General features: G+C 42.5%; 2 protein-coding genes across 2 annotated transcripts; both read right to left on the reverse strand.

The window, feature by feature from the left end:
- Positions 1-6,189, reverse strand: LOC307165811 (uncharacterized protein; the record flags this gene model as incomplete). The annotated part of the gene is made up of 3 exons (XM_079883793.1): positions 1-587; positions 698-1,394; positions 6,183-6,189. 3 exons carry the CDS (start codon positions 6,187-6,189, stop codon positions 500-502), a joined length of 792 nt encoding a protein of 263 aa, XP_079739919.1. The 3' UTR covers positions 1-499.
- A 1,967-nt stretch (positions 6,190-8,156) lies between these two features.
- Positions 8,157-22,993, reverse strand: LOC307156490 (uncharacterized protein). Its single transcript, XM_079867883.1, has 7 exons — positions 22,929-22,993; positions 22,204-22,539; positions 22,026-22,106; positions 21,768-21,896; positions 8,986-9,045; positions 8,761-8,782; positions 8,157-8,649 (listed from the first exon to the last, which is right to left on the reverse strand). The coding sequence occupies exons 1-7, from the start codon at positions 22,987-22,989 to the stop codon at positions 8,586-8,588; spliced, it is 753 nt and encodes a 250-aa protein (XP_079724009.1). The 5' UTR covers positions 22,990-22,993; the 3' UTR covers positions 8,157-8,585.
- Between the last annotated feature and the right edge of the window lie 1,316 nt (positions 22,994-24,309).

A 24,309-nucleotide genomic window follows, 5' to 3' on the forward strand; every position in this document is an offset into this window, starting at 1 on the left:
ACATCTAAGAGAGTAACATTTAGCACAATCACTTCAAACGAATTAAACCTGTGACCTGTTTTCTGAGTAACATTAAGAAAATCTCTATAGATTGTTGCAACACCGCCGCCACGACCAATCAGACGGGGCTCATGCTTATAACAGTATCCTGGTGGAGTAGACTCATTAAGACCGAAATAATCATTAGGTTTAAGCCAGGTTTCAGTAAGGCACAGTACATCGAAGCTATTATCTGTGACCATTTTATTTACAATACCCGCCTTAGGTGTGAGCGATCTAATGTTAAGAAGACCTAGCTTTATAAATTGTTTTTGTTCACTAATATTGAGATTTTCTGGTTTAATCACAATTAGATTTTTCCTGCATCCTACAGTAGATTTAAAGTTTGACCTCTCACTAAACGAGGAATAGACACAGTTTCAATATAATGTTCTACATTGGTACTTATATCAATTAAGTTTGGACAGCAAAGAGTGTGATTTGGACTTTGACTTACTAGTCATATGGTGTGTAACGTCTTGGAGATGTTGTCCGACAGAAGAGCCGCTCCGATTCTGCTGGGGTTAAGGCCATCAGCACGGAAGAGCCTAGGTCGCTCCCAGAACAGATTCCAATTATTTACAAAGAGAAGTCTCTGTTCATTACACCATGACATTAACCATTCAGGGATTCATTTAGAGCAAATAATCTACTGAACCTTTCTTGTCCTAGTCGGTACGTGGGAAGCGGTCCAGACACGATGATCGTTGTTTCAGGCGATGTGCTGCGTACCGTCTCGATCAGGCTCCTGTAGTCCTTCTTCAAAACCTCCGTCTGCCGCAACCTGATGTCGTTCGTTCCCGCGTGCAACATGACAGCTCCGACACGCTTATCACTGTTCAGGATCTCGGGAACCTGCGCAGCCACATCGAGAACACGAGCACCAGGAAAGCAGTGAGTGCGCACCTTACCTCTACCTGAGGTAGCGTGGACATGCCGGACGATGGAACTGCCGATGATCACAGCGTCGTGTTCCTTCTCGCGTAGAGGGGAGAAGCAGTTCCGGGTGGAGATCTCGAAGGCCGGGAGGGGCGGAGAGGTCCTTGCTCTGGTCCTGGCCCGCGTCTTCCGCTGTGGAATCACCCAGGGTCCATGGTGTTGTGTCGGTGCCGGAGTGAACGAAACCAGGGATGATCGCGTCCTGGGTGCTCGGGTCCTGTGCAGAGAAACACATGGAGTAGACGAGGTCGGAGTCAAAAGGTTACTAACCACTGACTTGTGAACATCGGCGCGTGATGTTTCAAGAGCGGATTGCCGATCTCGCAGCTCGGCCTGTCTCTCTAGTAGGTCGCGGATCTGTCTCTCCACCGACTCAAGCTCTAACTGCACAGCATGTAGCTCGAGGGTGTCCTCACCTGCACTCAAAGGTAACGTTAGACACACATCCGTTATATTCGCCATTATAGCAGATGTGCTACAATGGCGAATTATAGCTTTCAGTGATACGGGTGTAGATAGGCGCGACCACGCGTGCAATGCTAGCGGGCTAAGGCTAGAAGCGGAAGTTCGGAAGGTTGGATATAAGTAGTGATATCAAAGCGATCCGATTGTTTTTTAAAGAGAATAGTATTCCAGATATGTTCACACGCTATAAAAATGAAAAATGTTCGTTTGTAAAAGAGTGTAAAGACGAAAATCAAGGTTTATGAATTAATTCGACGGAGCTCCAAACACAACAACGCACTCCATCCATTTTACCAAAATGTAAGCAGAGTAAAGCAAACAGAAATGCAGATCGACAGTCGCTGAATCAGATGAAAGCAATGACTTCAAGTGCAGAAGAGGCCAGAAAGGATGGAAACGAGTCCAGTTGCTGAAATTACTGGACAATTTAAAACATTATTAAACATTGTATTTAGAAGGTGAGTAAAAATGATGAACAGAAAGTCTTTATTGTCCTTGTATTGTGCAATACACTGACATTTGGCCTGCCTTCTTGCTAATGACAAATATGCTTATTAAATATACAAATAAACCTTTCAATGACATCCCAATGAACAAAACATTTGAATGACACAGTTGCTGTAGGACTTATTATTATGACCACCGCTAGCATAGCTAGCGAAAGCGGTCATATAGGGATTGTCAAAGGTTTTTTTTTTTAGGGCATAAACATATAGCCAGCGTCGAGTCATCTCTTATCAGGCGTCGAGTCGTCTCTTCACGTGCTTCTAGTCAGTCATCAACTGAATTTTTCGTCAACGATACCAGGGACACCGAAACACCGGGGAACATGAAATTTGGTGGGCATGTAGCCCCACTAGACTTTTACGGAAAAATTTCGTTTGGTCCCCGGGGGCCACTCCCCCCCCGCGCTGGGCCGCCCCAAACCCAAAAAATGCAGTTTTTCCTAAATAACTACCTGAAACGTGGCACCGAGGATAAAGAATGTTTTATGGTATGTTGCTCTTAAGGGCCCACATCAACCTAGCCCATAATCACTCATTTGTGATTTGCGCCCCTTCCCATAAAAAATGAAAATGCAATATTATTCTGCTTTAATCGCCCCTATCTTCAGTTGAGATGTTCAGAACTGCACCATATTTCATGTGTATGATTAACTTGACATCCTCTGGGGGTATGCTAAGTTTCGTAGAATTTCATCCATGGGGGGGTATAAAATAAATTCATTTATGTGCACATTTAGTGACTGTACACTCATCGGCCTGTAGATGGTGCTGTTGAGTGAAGGGTTGCTGGTTTAGGATGATACTGTCACACACACACATGCAGGAATACAAACAAACGCAAGCATGCACACACACTGACATCCACACGCACAGACACACACACACAAACACACACATACAAATCCACATGCACAGACACACACACACAAACACACACGCGTTGTTAAAATTCAATCAACTCTGTGAATTATTAAACAAACTGCCGATGTAGCATGAAAAAGACTTGCTTGAACACAATAAGTGTGTTTTTGAAACTCATTTTACATTATGTAGGGAAAACCACTGTTATGGATGTGACGTTTTCACATTATGGATGTTAAGTGTCTAAACTAATGACTTTTGATATAAAACTTAAATAGTAATGGCAAATAATTACAAGACTCTAAATTATCTAGTATCGAGTTTTCATCAGCCCCTCCTGTGGTTGTGTAACTTCCTCTCATCTGAACATCTGAACCCTGCTAGAGTTACTGTATAGTTACACAATCCCACAGTGAAGGGTTGTGTAACGTGTGTGTGACACATGTCTGAGAAGTGCATATTGTGAACTGCACTGGCTCAACACACACCTGCTCTGAACGATGGATATTAGCTCTGAAGGATATATTTTGCACATGAGAGTATTTCTGCTGTTAGTCTCCCTTCTTCATTTTCTGGATGCCATTAAAATCTAGAAATAAAATCATTACATTATTAGTGATACAAATGTATTTGCTACTGAAGTCCCATGACTCCTGAATTATAAAACAGTTTTTAAAGTATTCTAAAGTAATTATTAACATCAGCTCCAGCTTGTTAAATCAAAAAGTATTTGCACACACTACATGAGTGTCTCTAAAGAGGAGATTGAATGGGGTGGATTGGAATCCACTGCTGCTTCAATGTGTATGTAATGAATGATTATAATCAAGGTATTAATCAATATTTTTACTTCTAAATATCAAATGAGTTGAATGACTTCTCTGGAGATTTTACTTTGTTATAGAAGTTACCAGTGTGATTACTGAAATGTTCTTTTCATGTATTCTCTAATGTCTGTATTTGATATCTGAATGCAATAACAGTGCTTGCTCATTATCCCGGCTTCCAGAAATGAAATCGGGACTGGTTTTGTGTTTGAGAAAGATCTTATAGGGACATATAGGGGTCATTGAAGCCAATGGTTTAAGGGACCATTTCTTTGTTAAAGCCTTACTTTCCAGTTAGACTAAAGTGTAGCTATCCTTGAGAGAAAAAAAAGTTGTTATCTTGATGTTTTGTTTCTCTCTCTCTCTCTACACTCTCTCTCTCTCTCTCTCAAAGTCAATAAAGCATGCAAAGACTTTGGATTTATTCTGGTAAACATGTTTATCGATGATGGTGTGGAGGGTGTAGATGTGGTCAAATGTTCTGTGTTTGGGCAGAAAACCAATCTGACTTTTGTCCAGAATTGTGTGGGCTTTGAGAAAGGTTTGCAATCTTACATTAATAATCGAACAGAATATTTTCCCCAGGTTGCTATTGACACATATGCCTCTGTAGTTGTTTGGCTCATATTTGTCTCCTTGTTTAAAGATCGGTGTAATCAGGCCTTGGTTCCAGGTGTCGGGGAAATATCCTACACTCAAAACTATGTTGAATAATTTGATTATTGCGGTTTTGAATTTGTCGTTGGTGTATTTGATCATTTCGTTTAATATTCCATCAATGCCTTGTTGGGTTTTAAAGCATGTAGTCTATCTGTAAGCTCATCTACAGTGATTGGGAAATCTAGGGGGTTCTGATTGTCTTTAATTTTTTCTTTCAGGATTTCTAATTTGGTTTTTAATTCATTTCGAGCAGGATTTGTTTCAGTTGTTTTGTACAGATTTTCAAAGTGTGTCCTCCATACTCTCTCTCTCTCTCTCTCTCTCTCTCTCTCTCTCTCTCTCTCTCTCTCTCTCTCCACTCTCTCTCTCTCTCTCTCTCTCTCTCTCTATACTCTCTCTATACTCTCTGTTTAATGTGTTTTTTTTCAGCAGTGGAGTTACCCGAGCCAGCTTGAATGCTGTAGGGGAAATGCCAGTATGGAGGGATAAGTTGATGATGTGTGTGAGTGCTGGTAGAAGTGTGGGAGAGACGGCTTGTAGAAGGTGTGAGGGGACAGGGTCTAGAGGGCAGGTGGTAGGATGACTGGAGATTAGACCCAAACTCGAGGCACGATGCGTCCACTGAAAGAGCAGATAAGACAGATCGGCAACTCTCTGGACCGATGCCAGAACCAGCAGAAGGGCAGTCTTTAAATTCATCAACTGGGTTCAGAGATGATCACGGCTCTATTGTGACCTCCAGACCTCAACAGTGAGATCACAGCTATGAAAACACTATGGAAATCATGTAATGTCACACTTAGAGCACAGCCCATAGACACCTCGCTGTAAAGAGAAATCTATTTATTATAAAAATTCTCATCATCTGGCAATGGAATTTTGCCAAATATTCCTTTCTTAAAATTAAACTGAACTAAAATAATCATTAATGGAACCCAAAATATATATTTTTTACAGTTCCCATCCCTGATCATTATCTCCTTTGTTTCTGCAAAACTGGCTGCAGTCTCATAATTACTGCAAGCGGACAGGTAATTAGCAGCTTAAGAGAATAGATGATTTAATGAGAATGATCTAAAAGAGTAAAACTGTCCTCATTTTCTAGCCTGCACTGTGTTTCACAAAAAAACAGTCTATTTTAGCCAATTATGGCCCATGTTGGAAGTCACTTTTAGGAACTGAATGGCTTAGATCAGAACTATTTCACAATGACAGCATGTATGAAGCCAGAGTCAAAATTAATCTCAACAGTTTTGTCTGTTTTCTCACCTGAACTCTTGACAGTGTATGTGTCTGTGGTCTTGACTTTTATTTTATTTTCAACTGCTATTCGAATTTCACTAATTTATTTAAAAGTACTTAAAGTTTCTATTTCACTTACAAGATTTTGTGGTAATTTTAGTCTGTTCATAAGCACACCAATATTGAGATATGGGTTTATTGAAATTAAGTTAATAATATTCAGAGGCTACTTAGAGAGATCTAATAATAAACGAACCCAGGACCCCTCCCGCTTATATCTAAGGGAGAGGGCGCTACATGTGTATATGTTAAAGTATCATGAACCATGTAATACACATGTTGGCGCTGTCATACTCCTGATAATCTGAGTGTGTAAATCATGCTAGAGTTGATATTTATTGACACTACACCACAGTTAAGTGTCTTTACATGTGTGTGAAACATGTCTGAGAAGTGCATATTGTGAACCGCACTGGCTCAACACACATCTGCTCTGAACACAAGGATATTCTTTTGCACACGAGAGCATTACTGTTAGTTTCTCTTTCTTATTCTAGCAGTTTCCTGCATGCCGTTAAATTCTACAAATACAATCATTACATTATTAGTGATAAAATTGTTTTGTTACTTAAAAGTTATCCACTATCCATGACTCCTGAATTATGAAAAAGTATTTTTTAAAAATTATTAGCATCAGTTCCAGTTTGGTCAAACAGAAAGTATATGCACACGCTACATGAGCGTCTCTAAAGAAGAGATGAATCTGTCTCAGGGAGTGTTTCTACACATGGATTATAATGTGCTGTTCACTCTGAGGAACAAAGATCAGATCCAGCCTCCTTTATCAACACTACAGATGTTCTGGAAGATAGATCTGGGATGTATTTCTCAAGCACCACTGATTTAACTTTCGCCTCCCTGAACTTTTGGACCACTGTCTCAATGGTGTCATTGAAAGCCCGGAAGACTTTTATTCCTCCTTGAGCCCAAAAGGTTTACCCACAGATGCCACTCAATGGCAACTATTGCAGGAAGAGAGCGGCCGATGGCTCAGGACTTCAGGAGGTCTGTGGAGCGCCGGAGCTCCAGGACTGCATCTGGAGACACTCCCTCGCCTTGATGAGGTCCTTCATTTAGTCGGCTTGCAACATCGCCTTGGTGTGCAACAGGAATCGCCTCCAGCCGGGCCCACTGCCACACATGCCTGGCAAGGAATCACTCCTCTAATCTATCTGGAGGAGATTCCTCTTTTCCACCGGCCATGGCAAGGGTCATCATGTCCAACTCCTGGAGAGAGGGAGGAGACAGGCTTACTTAAAACATTGTCTCAACTCTCCTCAGAGATAGACCAGGCCAACAACATGCTCTCTGCCGGATCGGACGGGCCTGCCGATGCTTCTGGTTTGGGCATGAGGAGCTAGCGGCTGAGTTTTGATAAAGGCAGAGATCCGACTCAAACTCCTCCGCCAGCTCCACCTGTGAGCCTCATAAACAAAGCAGTGGGACTGGACCGCTATGTGCAAATGCTTTGCTCCCATCCCTCTTAAAGAGAGCCAGGCGGGAGCGGAGCTTCTTCACTGTGAATCGATCGCATTGAGTACAGCCAGACCCTCGAGAGTTAACCCAGCGTGCTTTGCTCCAAAACAGATCACACATCATCAGGCGTAGTGGAGCATTTCCATGACGTGATGCACTTTTTAACCCAACCAGCCATCTGTGTGACACTTTTACAGACAAACAGCTTTCTGAAGACAAAAGAGCTGATGATGTTTTACAGCCTATCAGGGCACCTGTGATGTCATCTGACTGCTGTAGCCAATCAGAAATCTAATTTCTTCTTCCTTTCACTGCTCGCCTAACAGACATATCTTGCTGGATGAAGGACCTTCAACTAAACCTTGCTGAGACAGAACTGCTCATGGTGTCGGCCAACCCAACACTTCATCACAACTTCTCCATTCAGCTATGGATGATCAGTTGAACTTCACAGACCACATTGCTAGAACTGCAGATTAGCCTTATACAACATTAGGAGGATCAGGCCCTTCCTATCGGAGCTTCAAAACTCCTTGCCCAAGCTCTTGTTCTCTCCAGACTGGACTATTGTAATGCTCTCTCCTTCCAGCATCACTGTCAAACCTCTGCAACGGATCCAGGTGCTGCAGCAGGAGTGTGTTTATCGAGCCGAAGAGACGCACGTTACTCCTCTCCTCATAAACCTGCACTGGTTTCCAACAGCCGCTTGCACCAGATTCAAGGCCCTGATGTTTTCCTACAGAACAACCACTGGCTCTGCTCCTCTACACCTAAACTCACTACTCCAGACCGATGTGTCTCCAGAAGCTTGTGTTCTGCAGGTGAACGGTGTCTTGTGGTGCATCATCTCAAAGAGACACAGAATCACTTTCACAGACCTTCACCTGGACTGTTCCTGCTGGAGGAACGACCTGCCGAACTCAACCTGAGCTCATGAGGCTTTAGCCATCTTCAAGAAACGGCTGAAAATGCATATATTTCATCAACACTCGACCCATTAATACTCACACTTACTATCCTATATTACAATACATTACAAGCTCATGAAGGGGAACAAACATCTCAGGAAAGGAGACTTATTAAACACAACTGCAGAGGTTTTATTAAGAAAATTATAGCAATCATTCAAAATGAAAAAAGATGCTAAAAACAGGAATGAACAGACAAGATCCAAGAATCCTCAAATCAGCTCCATCACACAGAACAGAGAGAGATTATACAGTCTGAGTCTGTCCATTACTGTATTAATATTATATTTAAAGCAGTTTACATATGAAACGCAAGAGAATGACTTTCAACACTGTAGGCAAATATATCCATAAAATCCATATAAATGAAAATAAATCTGGCTTTTTATATGTAAAAAAACATTTTAATCTAAACTTGATTATGTCACTATAAGTGCTCAGAGTTTTTTCTCTGTTTGCTGAGAAGAAGAAAATAAAACAATGAACAATCCTCTGTAAGCTTTTGCTATTGTAAATATTGCTGCAGATTGGCTCTAAACTCATTAGTATTTTATTCTAATATTGTCGGCATCTCTATTTCCTCTGGGTGCTTCGAGTCCTTCCTCCCTGCAAAATAAAAGCATTGACTGACCTCTCGTATGTGTTTTTATCATGATTGCAGATTGTTCCAGATCAGATGAGTGTGAATCATCAGATTGTGTGCAGCTCAAAACTCACCAGCTCTTCTTGCACAGATGATCTGAAGAAGAATCACAGTAGGAGCAGCAAAACTGTGATCTCAACAATAATCACAATCACTGCAGGAAACATGAGAGGAAGAAGAGAAACTGTACATGACTGAAGTCAAGGGTATTCAACTATCAACAGTTATTGATGAAGCATTTACAGACTGACTGATAGTTTAATGTTATAAAGCTGTCAGTATAAATGAACGTGTCGTACCTCCGTATAATGATCCAGCAGTCACACTGACTCCAGTTTCTGATGCTGTATCAGCTGGATCTGTGGATCACGTCTGTTAGTTCAGTTCAACACATAATGCCACATATACACAACATCATCATCACATAATACTGGAGCTTCACATCACAGAAATGATAAATATGTGCAGGAGTCTGTCATCTATTATCTTCTTACTTCACTCTCGAGCTGTCAGGAGGAGAATGACTATCGCCATTCACCAAAAATAAATATATTTATTATTTATTTAACATCATATGTTCATATCGATCATGACATGCAGTTTGTGTTCATCATCACAGTTTACAGTGGCAGTAGTTGAGAAGAGACTGTACTGTATTACTGTATAACTGTATTACTGTGTTACTGTATAATTTATTCCTGGTTTATATGAGAGTGAAACACAGTTGAGCTTCTGCAAATAAACCTTCAGGTTGAATGAAGGACATAAGCCTTATAATTTCTAAACCCGACCTCCTACATGGGTCATACTAGGCTTTAATTCTGTAATGTTGTCGCAGACGCTGAGGGATCCATTTGCAGCTTTTATTAGAATGGTCAACAGGCAGGGTAAATCAACAGCAAACAGATCAATGGAGAGAACACAGAGCAAAACGAGGTCACAGGCAGAAGTCAGGGCAGGCAGCAAAATGCAAAGTCCAATAAGCAATCCGGGTCAAGTCAGGCAGAGAACAAACAGAAGTCGGGGTACACAGTCCTAGGTCAGTAATCAGATCAGCAAACACAGAGATAAACGCTTGGAATTAAAAGCCGGGGCAATGCAATACTTCGCAGAGAACTGAAGAATGAAAGAGGTTTATATGGGTGTGAGCTGCAGGTGTATGAGTCACAGGTGAATGAGATGATGAGTGCTGATGAGTCCCGGCAGTGAGTATGGGAAATGTAGTTTGTGAGGAAGTGATCATAGTCTATTGTGTAGCGCCCTCCGGTGGCTCCCGAGGGCACTCCAGCTGGTGATCGTTACATAGCCCCCCCCCCCCCAAAGAGCGGCTTCCAGACGCTTCCAGTGCTCCAAAACTGTCCAAGTGGGAGGTGGCGCGGAGGCAGATCCGGGGGCGGAATGGAGGGCCAGGTCAGGAGCGGGCTGTGCAGGCGACCAGGGCGGAGCAGGCTGTGCAGGCGACCAGGGAGGAGACGACCCTTCAGGAGGCCAGGGAGGAGACGACCATTCAGGCGGCCATGGCACAGGAACAGACACATGCTCAGGAACAGACACATGTTCAGAGACAGACACATGCTCAGAAACAGACACATGCTCAGAAACAGAAACAGAAACAGGCACATGCTCAGAAACCGACAATGGCTCAGGAACAGGAACGGACACCGTGGCAGTGGCCATCTCTGCTAAGGGCTCAGGTTCAGGCGTTTCGGCGGCAATCTCTGCTGAGGGCTCAGGTTCAGTTGTGTCGGCGGCCATCTTGTCCGGAGACACTGGCTCGGCGGCGGCAGGACTGACGTGAAGCTCTGGCTCGGCAGCGACCATCTTGTCCGGACACTCTGGGCTGGACAGGACCAGAATCTTGTGAAACTCTGGGCTGGACGGGACCAGCATCTTGTGAAACTCTGGGCTGGACGGGACCAGCATCTTGTGAAACTCTGGGCTGGACGGGACCAGCGGCGAAGAGGGCTTTGGCTCTGGCTCAGCGGGCATGACGCTCACAGACTCCTGCTTGGCGGGCATGACGCTTTCAGTCTCAGGCTCGGCGGGCATGACGCTTTCAGTCTCAGGCGTGGCTGGACTGGCGTGAAGTGCGGGCTCGGCTGGACTGGCGTCAATTGCGGGTTCGGCTGGACTGGCGTGAAGTGCGGGCTCGGCTGGACTGGCGTGAAGTGCGGGCTCGGCTGGACTGGCGTGAAGTGCGGGCTCGGCTGGACTGGCGTGAAGTGCGGGCTCAGCTGGACTGGCGTGAAGTGCCGGTTCTAGTTGGGCAGATGTGACGCAAACCTTCTCTGGGTCGGCAGACATGACTTGAATAGTCTCTGGGTCCGTAACAGGGCAGGACAAGGATTCATAAACAGTTATCACTGACACCTCCAAAGGTTCTGCAGCAGACGCCACCACCTATGGTGGTTCTACAGTGGTAGCATCAAGAATCAGGTAAGGTTCACTAACAGGACAGGTACAGTGCTCCTCTACAGTTCCTTTGACTGTAAAATGACAGGCTGAGAGGACATTACTGGGCGCTACCACCATACACAAGGCTGAAGCGAGTACCGCCACTTTGAGAGGTTCTGCAGCATCTGCCGCCACCTCTGGAGAAACTGCAGCGGGTGCCATCGCCTGGGGCAGTTCCGAGGTGGTGTATGCAGCCCAAACGCAACATAAAACGATCCCCATCGTGGGAAGCGCTTCTGATAGAGTAATTAGTGCAGGAACAGAAGGATTAAAGTGAGCAGGTTTGGGGATACCAGCTGTGCGTGCAGACACCAGCGGTGCATCCCTCACACTGAAAACCAGACTGGGAAATCGGAGCACTGACCTTGAATATCTGGGTGTGGCAGAGAGGACGTGAGAGGACTCCGGCTGGTCAGCGGTGACATGAGGAGACTTGTGAAGACTAACCATGATTTGGGTCTCTGGATAATCTGCTGAGACGTGATGGGGCTCTGGACGATCTGCTGAGACGTGACGGAGCTCTGGACGATCTGCTGAGATGTGACGGAGCTCTGGACGGTCAACAGGGACGTGACGGGTCTCTGGATGATCTGCTGAGACGTGACGGGGCTCTGGACGATCTGCTGAGACGTGACGGGGCTCTGGACGATCTGCTGAGATGTGATGAAGCTCTGGACGGTCAACAGGGACGTGACGGGGCTCTGGACGATCTGCTGAGACGTGACGGGGCTCTGGACGATCTGCTGAGACGTGATGGAGCTCTGGACGGTCAACAGGGACGTGACGGGGCCCTGGACGATCTGCTGAGACGTGACGGGGCTCTGGACGATCTGCTGAGACGTGATGGAGCTCTGGACGGTCAACAGGGACGTGACGGGGCCCTGGACGATCTGCTGATATGTGACGAGGCTCTGGACGATCTGCTGGGACGTGACGGGGCTCTGAAATATCTGCTGAGAAGTGACAGGGCTCTGGAAGATCTGTTGAGACATGACAAGACTCTGGTGCGGCTGCCATTATAGGCACCGAAGTAATGGTGCATTCCTCTGGGACCCCCACGGTGAATGCTGAACAGTCAACAAGGCATAGTCCATAAACTGACTGAGAGATGAACGGGGACCCTCATGGATTAAACGTGATCTGAGCGGCTGATTAATGCCCTCACAAAAGAAATCTATGAGCACACAGTCCGGCATATCAGAACAGGAGGCGAGATCTAAATACTCTTGGATATAATCCTCGAGCGATCGAGAGCCCTGCTCAAGGGTTAATAACATTAGTGCATTGTCCAAACCTGGCCGATATTCACAGGGAAAGCTGCTGGATCCTTGTAGTGGCGAAGTATTCTGTAATGATGTCGCAGACGCTGAGGGATCCATTTGCAGCTTTTATTAGAATGGTCAACAGGCAGGGTAAATCACGTTCCCTCTGTCTTTATCCCGGGACTGGAGACCAAGTTCACACTGAGACGCCGGTTTTATTCATGAAGAGTTCCAAAGAAGGAACTATGACCACCGAAGATTGCCTTCTCTGCGAACACCGCGAACGCCGAAGCGGCTGACCTGAGGTCTGAGCTTCGCTCCACAGAGGCCCTCCTGGATGATGTTCTCCGGCGACAGTCTTTACTCCTCTCACGGGTGGATTTATTACATCCAGCTTCTAAACCCGGCGCCACGGATGATGCCGCCAAGGTCCCCGCCAGTGTCGCTACTCTGACCGATCCACTGATCACCTGGACAACAGTCGGGGCGAAGGACGGCCGACGGGGTTCTATTCCCTTTTTCTCTCCGGATGATGACAAGAGCCTCCTCACTCTTTCAAATTTTTATGCACCGCTGGAGACACTTCAAGGGGCTGGCCTGGAGGTCGAGCTTGGGGCTATGAACTTCCCGTTATACTCTACGGAGAAACAGCCACCCACTGTATCTGCAGCCGCCAGGCAAAACTTCCATCCACAAGTCGAGAAAGCGGTCCACCTCTCCCATGCTTACAGAAAGATGTGAAAAGCGCCGTCGCTGGCTCTCTTACTCTGAAGTTAGTGGCGACATCGGCTGTGCTCCACCGGTGACAGATCTCACCTAAATAGGGGGGGGGGGGGGGGGCAAGCTGCTCACCTCCAACTTATTGAATAGGGGTGTAACGGTTCACAAAATTCACGGTTCGGTTCGATACGATACACTTGTGTCACAGTTCGGTACGGTTCGGTTCGGTACGTTTTCTATATTTTTTTATTATTATAATTTTATTTAATGAAACTAACATCATAAAGTATGTTTTTTTTTTGGTTTTTTTGTTGCTTTTTTTTACTGAGCAATAATGGAGCTATACTTGACTCTTCTTATGAGCATATAAAACAAAACAGCTCCTTGGGCAAAATGAAATGTAATATTGTAGTAGGCTAGTAGACTAGTTATAAACAAAGGTTTATTTTAGTTCAGATTAACATTTGAGGGCAACAATTGTATTCATAATGTCAAAATAAAACCGACGTAATGTTACTTGAAAGCATTATAGCCCACTATTCCTGACAAACTTCCATACCTTGCAGTTAGTGTTACTACAGTAAATCCACGGTGAATGTTGCTGATCTGTGGACCCCGGCCAGTTCATTCATGGCACGATGTTTCTTCCTGGTTTCCACGTCAGCGCTGTTTGATCCGTTAATAACAGAGAAATGTGCATGTTTCTCACTAGATCTCGCAGCAATGTTATTACTTCAGTGGCGAATTCAAAAAGCATTTGAAATTCAAATGCTTCCTTTACTGGTCTGGATCTCTTAGCGCTGTGTGGTAGTGTTGCTTGATCAGGCTCACGCATAGGGCTCGCGAGTCCCGCTTCACAGGTCAAAACTGATAAACGGTCCACACAAACACAATAAGAGGAGCTCAGTTTCGTTCCTTACATTGCATTTGCCAGTTGATGTTGTGGTCGCGGCAGCCTCTATGAGCGCGCTTGCCACCCGCGACGCGCCTTCATTTGAAATAACGACATTTTGGTCGTCAGAAACAATTGTCCACGAACCGTTCGGTACGTAGTGTGTACCGAAAACCGAACTGAAAGCCTCGTACCGAACGGTTCGATACGAATACGCGTATCGTTACACCCCTATTATTGAACTATATAGCCTTTGGTATTGACTGACATAATGTTCAGCCTGACCCTCCTTCAGTCTGCCCTCACTCTACCCAGCATAGTAATTATGAGGGTCTTGCTAAACTGTCCTCCTGCATAGATCTATACATGACCCCGGCATGCCTGCATACTCCTATCATGTCCTTACAGGCTCCTATCACTGTGCAAATTAATTCCACAACAGCAAAGTGGAATAGACCTAAATACACACTGGCTCGCAGACTTAACCCATCTAATCTACTTTCTATTCCTAAGAAACCACCTGTCCCTGTGGAAAAAAAACATTTTTCTTACAGTAAAAGTTGCTCTGCTAAATATCAGGTCACTCATAAAAAAGTCTTTTTTAATTAACAATCTTATCTCCACATATAAACTTGACTTTTTACTTTTAACTGAAACCTGGCTTGACTCAGTAAACTATAATACTACCTTAATTGAATCTTCTCCCCCCGATTACAACTTTATGAGTGTCAACCGTGAAAATAGACGTGGGGGAGGAATAGCTAAAATTTTTAAACCTTCTTTTCAATGTCAACAGTCATCCTATGGTGACTATGCTTCTTTTGAATATCTTTGTGCTGTTCTTAAAAGTTGTCCAAAAATCCTGCTGCTAACTGTGTATAGACCTCCTATTTTACCAGTTGCAGTCTTCCTTGAAGATTTTTGTGTATTGCTCTCTGAAATCTGTGTTCACTTTGACAGCATTGTTATATCAGGTGATTTTAACATCCATGTAGATAATTCTGAAAACCCTCATGCAAGAGATTTTCTGGCGCTGATCGATGCCTTCAATCTGACACAACACATACAGGGCCCCACTCACTTTCAGGGCCATACACTCGATCTTGTCATCACAAAGGGTGTAACTGCCTCTACATCTGTTGTGGATTTAGCTTTATCTGTTTATCACTGTTGTATCTTTATTGAAGTCTGCTTGTCCCCCTATCGTCAGAATAACTCCATTATGATCAGAAAGAGAGCTATAAATGACAAAACTTGTGTTCGTTTTGAGCAAGCACCCTTTGAGTCTAAAAGCCCATTCCCAAAGACTGCTGATAATTTGCTGGAAGATTTTAACTTAAGAATGACAAATATAATGGATGACATTGCTCCTTTAAAACTGAAAAAATTCACTGGCAAACAGAAAGCTCCATGGATGAATGACCCGTCAGTTAAACTGCAAAAGAAAGAATGTAGGAGAACAGAAAGGAAATGGCGTAAATCCAAACTTAATTCAGACTATTTGATCCATAAAGGGACACTTTACGAATACAATTCTGTAATTTGTAGAGCAAGACAATCTTATTTCTCCACTATCATCAACAGTAAAGCAAATAACACCCGTGCGCTATTCTCCACTATTGAGAAGTTAACAAATCCCTCCCCTCATCTGGCTCCTGAACTACTCTCAGTTGACAAGTGCAATGAATTTGCTTCTTTTTTTAAGAGCAAAGTAGAGAACATAAGACATTATATTTCATATACCTCGCATAGCATCTCTCACTCTGAATCACCAACTAGTTTGAGAGAGGAGTTAAGCACTTTTTCAAATTTCAGCCCTGTTGACCTTGACACTCTTGAAAAGACTGTACAAAGTCTAAGTTCCTCTATATCTGAGTTTGACATTTTACCCACTAGTTTTTTTAAATCTGTGTTTCATCTAATAGCAACTGATGTGCTTTTAATAATTAATACTTCTCTACTGAGCGGCGTATTTCCCAAGTCTCTTAAAACAGCCGTTGTAAAGCCTTTGCTTAAAAGGCATATTGCAGGTTAGAAGACCCAATGAGTCAATGTATAGAAAAATAATGTAGGAACTAGATTTTCTTTTAAAAAAAAACTTCTAAATGCGCTACAGTGGCTTCTGGAGTCGTTTTTGTGAGAAAATTTTACTTCCGCATCTGAAAATGGGTGTGGCGGGCGTGACGTAGCACGAGGGAGAGCGGTCGATTCAAACAACAGTATAAGAAATAATGGATCGCAAGACGTTTCGGACGCTGAGGAAATTGTTCATACTTACTCGTATGATGGAGCACAGCTATACAATTATGAGCCTGCTAGGCAGCCAAGAAAGCAGGGACAGGCCAGGAATAATGTTAGACAGAACAACGGTCAGAGGAGACAAATTGAGTTGTGGTGTGAGGAGATAGTGAAGAACAGGGCAGGTGTCTTGGTGAGAGACCAGAGTTAGCTTATAGATACGTTTCCTTGAAATTTCCTTGAATCATTTTTTTTATTATTATTAAAACTAACATCATAAATATGATTTTTTTTTTTTACTTTGAGCAATGATGGAGCTATAGGCTACTTGAATCTTCTTAGAAGCAAATAAAAGAAAACAGCTCCTTGGACAAAATGAAAGGTAATATTGGTAGTATAAACAAAGGTTTATTTTAGTTCAGATTAACATTTGAGGGCAGCAATTGTATTCATAATGTCAAAATAAAACCGACGTAATGTAAATTGAAAGCATTTTATCCTACTATTCCTGCCAAACGTCCATGGTTGCAGACAGTAGTGTTACTACAGTAAAGCCATGGTGAATGTTGCTGATCTGTGGACACTGGATAGTTCATTCATTGCACAGTTTATTCCTGGTTTCCACGTCAGCGCTGTTTGATTCGTTAATAACGGAGAAATGTGAATATTTCTCACTAGATCTCGCAGCGATGTTATTACTTCAGTGGCGAATTCAAATGCTTTATTTACTGGATCTCGCAGTAACAGTGTTGCTTGATCAGGCTCGCGCTGCACTGGTCCAAACTGATAAACGGTCCACACAAACACAATAACGAGTAGCTCAGTTTTCGTTTTCTGAAGCCGACGCGGAAGAGAAATCCCATCTCTTCACCTGCACAAACCGCGCCCAGGCAGGAAAGATAGCACCGTCTCTTTTCTTGTTAGGAAACTGGTGGACTCGATGTCCTGACTGGCTGGAGTTTTTGCAAGCTCCACAAACACAATAATTTACCATGACGATGATAAATTGAAATACAAAAACTACTGAAAACACACTGACTCACGACCGCTCTTACTGAATACCAACCTACTCTGCACTGAGCTGCGGCAGAGCTGCAGAGCATAGCACTCATCTCCCTCATGTGACGTAAAATGACGCGATGTTGAAAAAAAGCTCTCACTTTATCTACTAAATTGGTGTCCTTATGTCGTTTTAAAACATTTTAAATCCTGCATTATCTTTTCATATGATATTTTCATTCACGGCTATATATTCATTTTGATTGTTTTTTTTACCTGCAATATGCCCTTTAAAAAGAACAACCTGGATGGGTCTGTCCTTAACAACTACAGACCCATATCAAATCTACTTTTCATCGGCAAACTTCCTGTCTTGATCTATACCAGTCAGGTTTTAGAGAATACCATAGCACTGAAACAGCCTTGGTTAAAGTAGTCAACGACATTCGGCTAAATAATGACGCTGGAAAAACCACTGTTCTTATGCTGTTGGACCTCAGTGCAGCGTTCGACACTGTTGACCACAGCATACTAGTAGAAAGACTTGAATGCTGTGTGGGTCTCTCTGGCTCAGTCATCTGCTGGCTAAAGTCTTATTTAGAGGACATGAGTTTCTATGTGTCTATTGGTCATCATGCCTCAGCTCCTATGTCCCTAACATGTGGTGTCCCTCAGGGTTCAATCCTTGGCCCTCTTTTGTTTAATTTGTACATGCTCCCGCTTTGCCAAATTATGAAGGACCATTCCATTAGTTACCATAGTTACGCAGATGACACAGTTATACCTATCCTTGTCTCCCAATGAGTTTGCTCCCCTTAAATCCCTTTGTAAGAACGGATTTTCCTGTTAAAACAAAACACACCCTGCAATAAAGCAGTAAAATGCACCCTGGACAGAAGATAGCAAAGACAGAGCACAGGACATCGCCTGTCCAAACTGTCCTTCTTCCTTATCTCTGCATCCCCCTCTCCCTCCTCTTCTCCCTCCTCAAGTTACTGAAAGTGCATTAAGAATGTCTATATATCACATATGGTGTATCTTGTGAATATGTTGTTTTTCCTTTTCATGTTTGGTGTCATTTTAATGGTTGCAGTGCGATTGGTAAAATGGTCTTAATTTCATTGCAGTCATTGGTTTAATGAGAAAGATTGAGAACTTAGGAGAAGCCTGTATCTCCTCTATGGCTGATATCTCTTTACGATATCTCAAGAAACCAGGTGCTACCCCCCTGGGGTACATGGATAGGAAAAAACAACTCTAAACAACATTTGTATAACCCCCTTCTGTACTGATCTGGTATTTAAGGCAAGGGGACAGAGCATACTTTGGGACTCTTATACCAGGATCATCCCCTGATGTCAGGAAAACATTACTTACTTTTAGCAACATGACATCATGACTTTGCGTAAACATACACGCCACTTTCAAGTCAAGTGGCGTGTTATTTATACGCATTTTGAGCTTTCCGCGTGTATGTCCACGCGCGTGTATGTGTACGCCGTTAAACGTCCGAGTGATTCCGCGTGTATGTGTACGCCGTTAAATGTCCGAGCGAAACGGAGGAAAATGTATATCTACATCTGGGGAGCAATATTTTTTTCCTAGGATGGTAGGGGAACACTCATAAATGGTATTAACCCGAGTGATGGGTAGGTTTAGGGACGCGGTTGGGGTAGGTCATATATATTTATATACAGTAATGTAACGTAAATCAACGGCGTTGATAAACACGCTGAAAAGCGATTATGCGTGTTGATAACACGCCAAAAATGGAAATACGAATTGGCGTGTCATACATACGCCATTTCATGAGATCAGTCTGCTTTTAGAGTCATCTTTGAGTAAATTATGTTATGTATTTTCTGAAGTGGCTTTTAATAATTTACTTCTGTAATTGGCATGATACATTTTTACCTGACAAATAAATGTTACATCTTGAATTATTCTGAAGTTTTAGAAATCATTCATTTTAGTAGATTAATGTGTAGTCTGGTGTTTCCGCAAATCTTTGTCCAGGATAGATCAAACTGAAGGCACTTTGAATGGACCATGGGGCACATCTTAGGAAGACCTTCTGATTTCTGACTATTCCCTGACTTAGCATGTTGTACGCTGCAAATATTCTAAAAAATTACACCTATGGGTCTGTAGTGCGCGGCTGCATAGGGTAAAATGCTTGCACTGCACCCTCTGACTATTTCAGGACTGGCTAGTTTGTGATTGTGAGCAAGCAGTCGCGACGTGACGTCTCAAAGCGACACTAGGTCCGTAATGAACGAATAATTGAAAGTATGGGATAATCAGAATAATCAAAAATCTAAATTAATTCATAACAAATATTTATGATTATTTTCTAATCAGAAATACAATCTAAATTTGATTATCATTTGAAATTGGAGTCAGATTACGCATAGAGCTAAAGTAATACTAAAACTAAGTTCCAATAAATTAAGTGAACTTCACTGGATCGCTGAAAAGACATACACGCATTAAACCTTCGCCAGGCCGTTGGATTCCGTCGTTGGGCCAATGGGTGGTCCTTACACCTTTATCATTGCCTTAATCAAGTTTATGACTGGATGGCTAAAAATCTTCTTAAATTAAATACAGACAAAACTGAAGTAATTATCTTTGGAAAAAAGGATCAGAGACTAAAGACTGCCACACTATTGGGAATGGAAGGTTTTGAGGTAGCGGAAATCGTGAAGAACCTCAGGGTCATTATTGACAGTGACCTAAGCTTTAATAGCCACACGAAGGCAGTCACAAAATCAGCTTTCTATCACCTAAAAAACATTGCGAAGGTTAAAAACGTAGAGAAGCTTATTCATGCTTTTATCACCAGCAGGGTGGATTACTGTAACAGTCTTTTCACAGGTCTCCCTAAAAAGACAATAAAACCTCTTCAAATGATCCAAAATGCAGCAGCAAGGCTATTGACCAGAACCAAAAGAAAAGATCATATTACACCAATTTTAAAATCTCTACACTGGTTACTAGTGATTTATAGAATTTATTTTAAAAAGTCCCTTTTCTTGTTTTTAAATCACTAAATGGCCAAGGACCTCTCTATATAGCAGAGATGTTTGAAACATATAGCCCCTTAAGATCACTTAGATCAGCAGGAAAATTCCAACTGGTACAACCCAGCGCCCGTACCAAGCAGGGAGAGGCAGCCTTTAGCTGCTATGCGGTCCGTCTCTGGAACCGTCTTCCTATAGACATTAAGACCTCTCCCACTATCTCCATTTTCAAATCCAGACTAAAAACAAAACTCTTCTATGATGCTTCCACTAACCCTCCTTTGTATCTGTGGTCTGTAAGCTCTTATGTTTTTATCTGTTTTTTTTTTTTTTTTTTTGTAATTATTTATTTAGTTTTTCTGTGTATTATGTTCCCTGTGAAGTAATTATGTACTTGTTACTTAATAGTTATGATTATGTAAAGCACATTGGGCTACCGTTATGAGTATGAAATGGGCTATATCAATAAACCTGAACCTGAACCTGAACCTATATCAACAGCAAACAGATCAATGGAGAGAACACAGAGCAAAACGAGGTCACAGGCAGAAGTCAGGGCAGGCAGCAAAAGGCAAAGTCCAATAAGCAATCCGGGTCAAGGCAGGCAGAGAACAAACAGAAGTCGGGGTACACAGTCCTAGGTCAGTAATCAGATTAGCAAACACAGAGATAAACGCTTGGAATTGAAAGCCGGGGCAATGCAATACTTCGCAGAGAACTGAAGAATGAAAGAGGTTTATATGGGTGTGTGTGAATGAGCTGCAGGTGTATGAGTCACAGGTGAATGAGATGATGAGTGCTGATGAGTCCCGGCAGTGAGTATGGGAAATGTAGTTTGTGAGGAAGTGATCATAGTCTATTGTGGAGCGCCCTCAGACTTCGTATTTCCACTCAATTTCAGTTCGCTTCTGTACTCAGTCTGAGATAGTGACCTATCTCTCAGTTTTCCTCCGGCCTGAAAACAGCCGGCCAATCAGCGAACAGAGGGCGGGGCTGAGAGCCATGACGTAGACGCTGATTGTACCGTGGATGCGTAGATTTACTTCACATAATCTGCAAAAGTCGTTCACAGCCATGTTCACTCCGGTATTTCACTCGATGGTTTTGTTTTCACATCATACATGTGTTTACAGTGGAAGTTCGATGCGGCTGAGCCTGCATAACACACGCCATAACCAAACGTCATGTGATTGGCTTATGGGTAACCAATGATTTTAAACTTCAGACAAGCGCCCCCCGCGAGAAAGAAAACGCTTTTCAATTATGACCTTCCAGACTCTGTCTACGAAGCAAAGCGAAGTAGCAGAGTTTGGTATTACCAGGCTAGTATGACCCATGTAGGAGGCCAATATTGGGAATTATAAGGATTGTTATGCAGTTTATGACTTTGACCACTAATATTTTACAACTCCAAAACGTATGAAGCCATCAGAAAGAGTAGAGCCAATCTGTGGAAGTTTTCACAAATCTGTCAGAAAAGAGTGTTTTCTCACCTGAATACTTGACAGTGTATCTGACTGAGGTCTTGAGTCGATTTCCCAGAGTAAGCTGACATCTCCACTCTCTGTTGTCATCTTCATTCAGGAGTGTTGTAGTCAGAGTCAGGATACAGTGATATTGGTCTGATGAGAATAATATCTGATATCTGGAGTCTGTCTTCAGATCAACACCAGTCTGATTCACCCACAACAGCTCAAGTTCATCAAAACTGACCCAATAATTACAGGGGTACATATATGAATACAACTGACAGGAGAGAGTCACAGAGCGGCCTGGACTGATCTCAGTCTGTGAGGATGAGGATGATGATGATGATGATGGAGACACTGAAACTGAACGCAAGACACAAATCACAGACTCTTCAATCATCATCTGAGTTTAAAGGGAGAATCTGCCCTTTTTAAATTGACCACATAATCATAAACTTACCATGAAGAACATCCAGAAGAACATTAGCATCAGGTCCTTGTGGTTCTCCATTCACATATTGTTTGCATCTGTAAAATCCATAATCTTCTTCTGTGACGTTCTTGATGTTCAGAGAGCAGTCAGACTCCAGACTCAGTCTCTCATGTCTCTCTGTGTCTTTATTCTTTATCCCTCCAGTAATCAGTTCAACTCTCCCTGGATGACTGTTACTATAGCCGTTCTCGTAGATCCATGTAGTTGATTTGCAGTCAGAAAGAGCTTTATTACAGGACAGAGAGACATTTTCACCAGAACTGATGAACACAGAACGCCCTCCTCTGGTCGCTCCACTGGTTCCTGAAACACAGTATATCTCAGTGATCATTATGATATATATTAATAAATGAAACATAAAACACACCAGCATAAAAAGCAGAAGGTTTAAATCATAGTATTTTTCCTGACTTAAAGCAAACAACACACTCTCCAGAATAAACTATTAGTCTTTATCAGAGAGCTGTTCAAATCACTGACACACTCTTAATATGAAGATAATTCTTCATCATCAGATGTTTGAGTGACACTATGTCCAGTATCAGGAATAATACAGTATGATCTGTGTGTATCAATACACAACTCTGAGATCACAACGTGAATGTGTGCAAGAATAAACTGAGCATGTTCAAATGAACTCTTTCCAGACTAATTCCACTAAATGTCTTTAGAGAAAATACAGATTTCTTTACCTGTGAGAAGTGAAGAGAGAATGATCAGTCCCAGCAGACACAGATCACACTTATCAGCCATTTTCTGTTTCTGTCAGTCTTCCTCTTCATTATATATAGTTACAGCTCCTCCTTTAAACATTATCAGCTCCTCCTGTGGTTATTAACTTCCTCTCATCTGACCAACCAACCATCACTGCTGAAATAAACATAAAAGCCTAATGTTGCAGTGCATGATGGGAACCACCAATCAAAGCTCATCCACGTCTCCCAAAATAATCATTATTGCTAATATAGCGTATAACTGTTGAGCTGAGTGAACCTGAAGGCAGTGATGGTGAGATGAAGCTTCATGAAGCTTTAAAGCTTTCCAGCCTGATGTGTGTAAAAGTGGTTGATTTCTCCAGGTTTGGAATGCACACAGCGACACCTGCTGGTCAATGCTAATATCATGCAGAACAAATTCTCAGTGGTGTGTTATGGAAATTAATTTGACTTCATGCAGGGCTGCCAATGCTGAGAATCAGGCAATCGACACTTTTCACTCGCTCTCACGACACACATCCAGTTTCTCACGCAGAGGAAAATCATGAAGCAAAGAGGACTGACACCGACAGACAGGGTTACTATTGATATGAAACACTCTCAGCTCTCAGATTTTGTCCATTTTATCACGAAATTCAACAATAAATACGGTTTAGGCGCTTGTAAATGTGACATGACAGATCGCTGTATCGCCTGAACCGATCATCTCTTACTCTTCACTACTAGTTAATAGCAAATAAACACGAATGAACAATAGGTGTGTTGAAACACAGTACAACTTACCGAAATGTATATCCCTCATACATAATATCGATCAGTCAGTGTTTTTCACCTGCGGAAGAGCTCAATAACAGCTGGAGAACACTATAACACACACGTGACGTACATTTACCTCAGGAACATTAATGACCATAGCACGCTAGTAGACAAATTAGCTATATAGAGTATTTTGCTAAATATGTGCACTATATTATATTATTTTTTTTAAATTGTTTTAAACATTTTTTACATATATCGTTAAAATATTATAAAATTATAATAAAACCCTATTATATTTCATTTGAGTTGTTATTTTTAACCTTTAATAATAATAAAAGCTGACAGGGCATTATATTAACAGCATTAGGTGAGATTTTTTTTTTTTCTTGTAAAAATGAACATGTATCTGTAACTAATATTTATCGAAATTAACCGATATTGAATTCAAATCAGATTCAAATCACAATAAAGTTATTGAAAATTTGTGTCAAGCAATAATAAAAACAGTAACCTATCAGACAAGTTAATCGACTTTATTACGTGTTAGAAAGCAAAGGATTAACAGCTCGGATAAGTATGGTTTTCGACCAGGTAGATC

This window comes from Squalius cephalus (assembly GCF_949319135.1).
Source record: "Squalius cephalus genome assembly, chromosome: 1".
In the NCBI taxonomy this organism is placed as follows: domain Eukaryota; kingdom Metazoa; phylum Chordata; class Actinopteri; order Cypriniformes; family Leuciscidae; genus Squalius; species Squalius cephalus.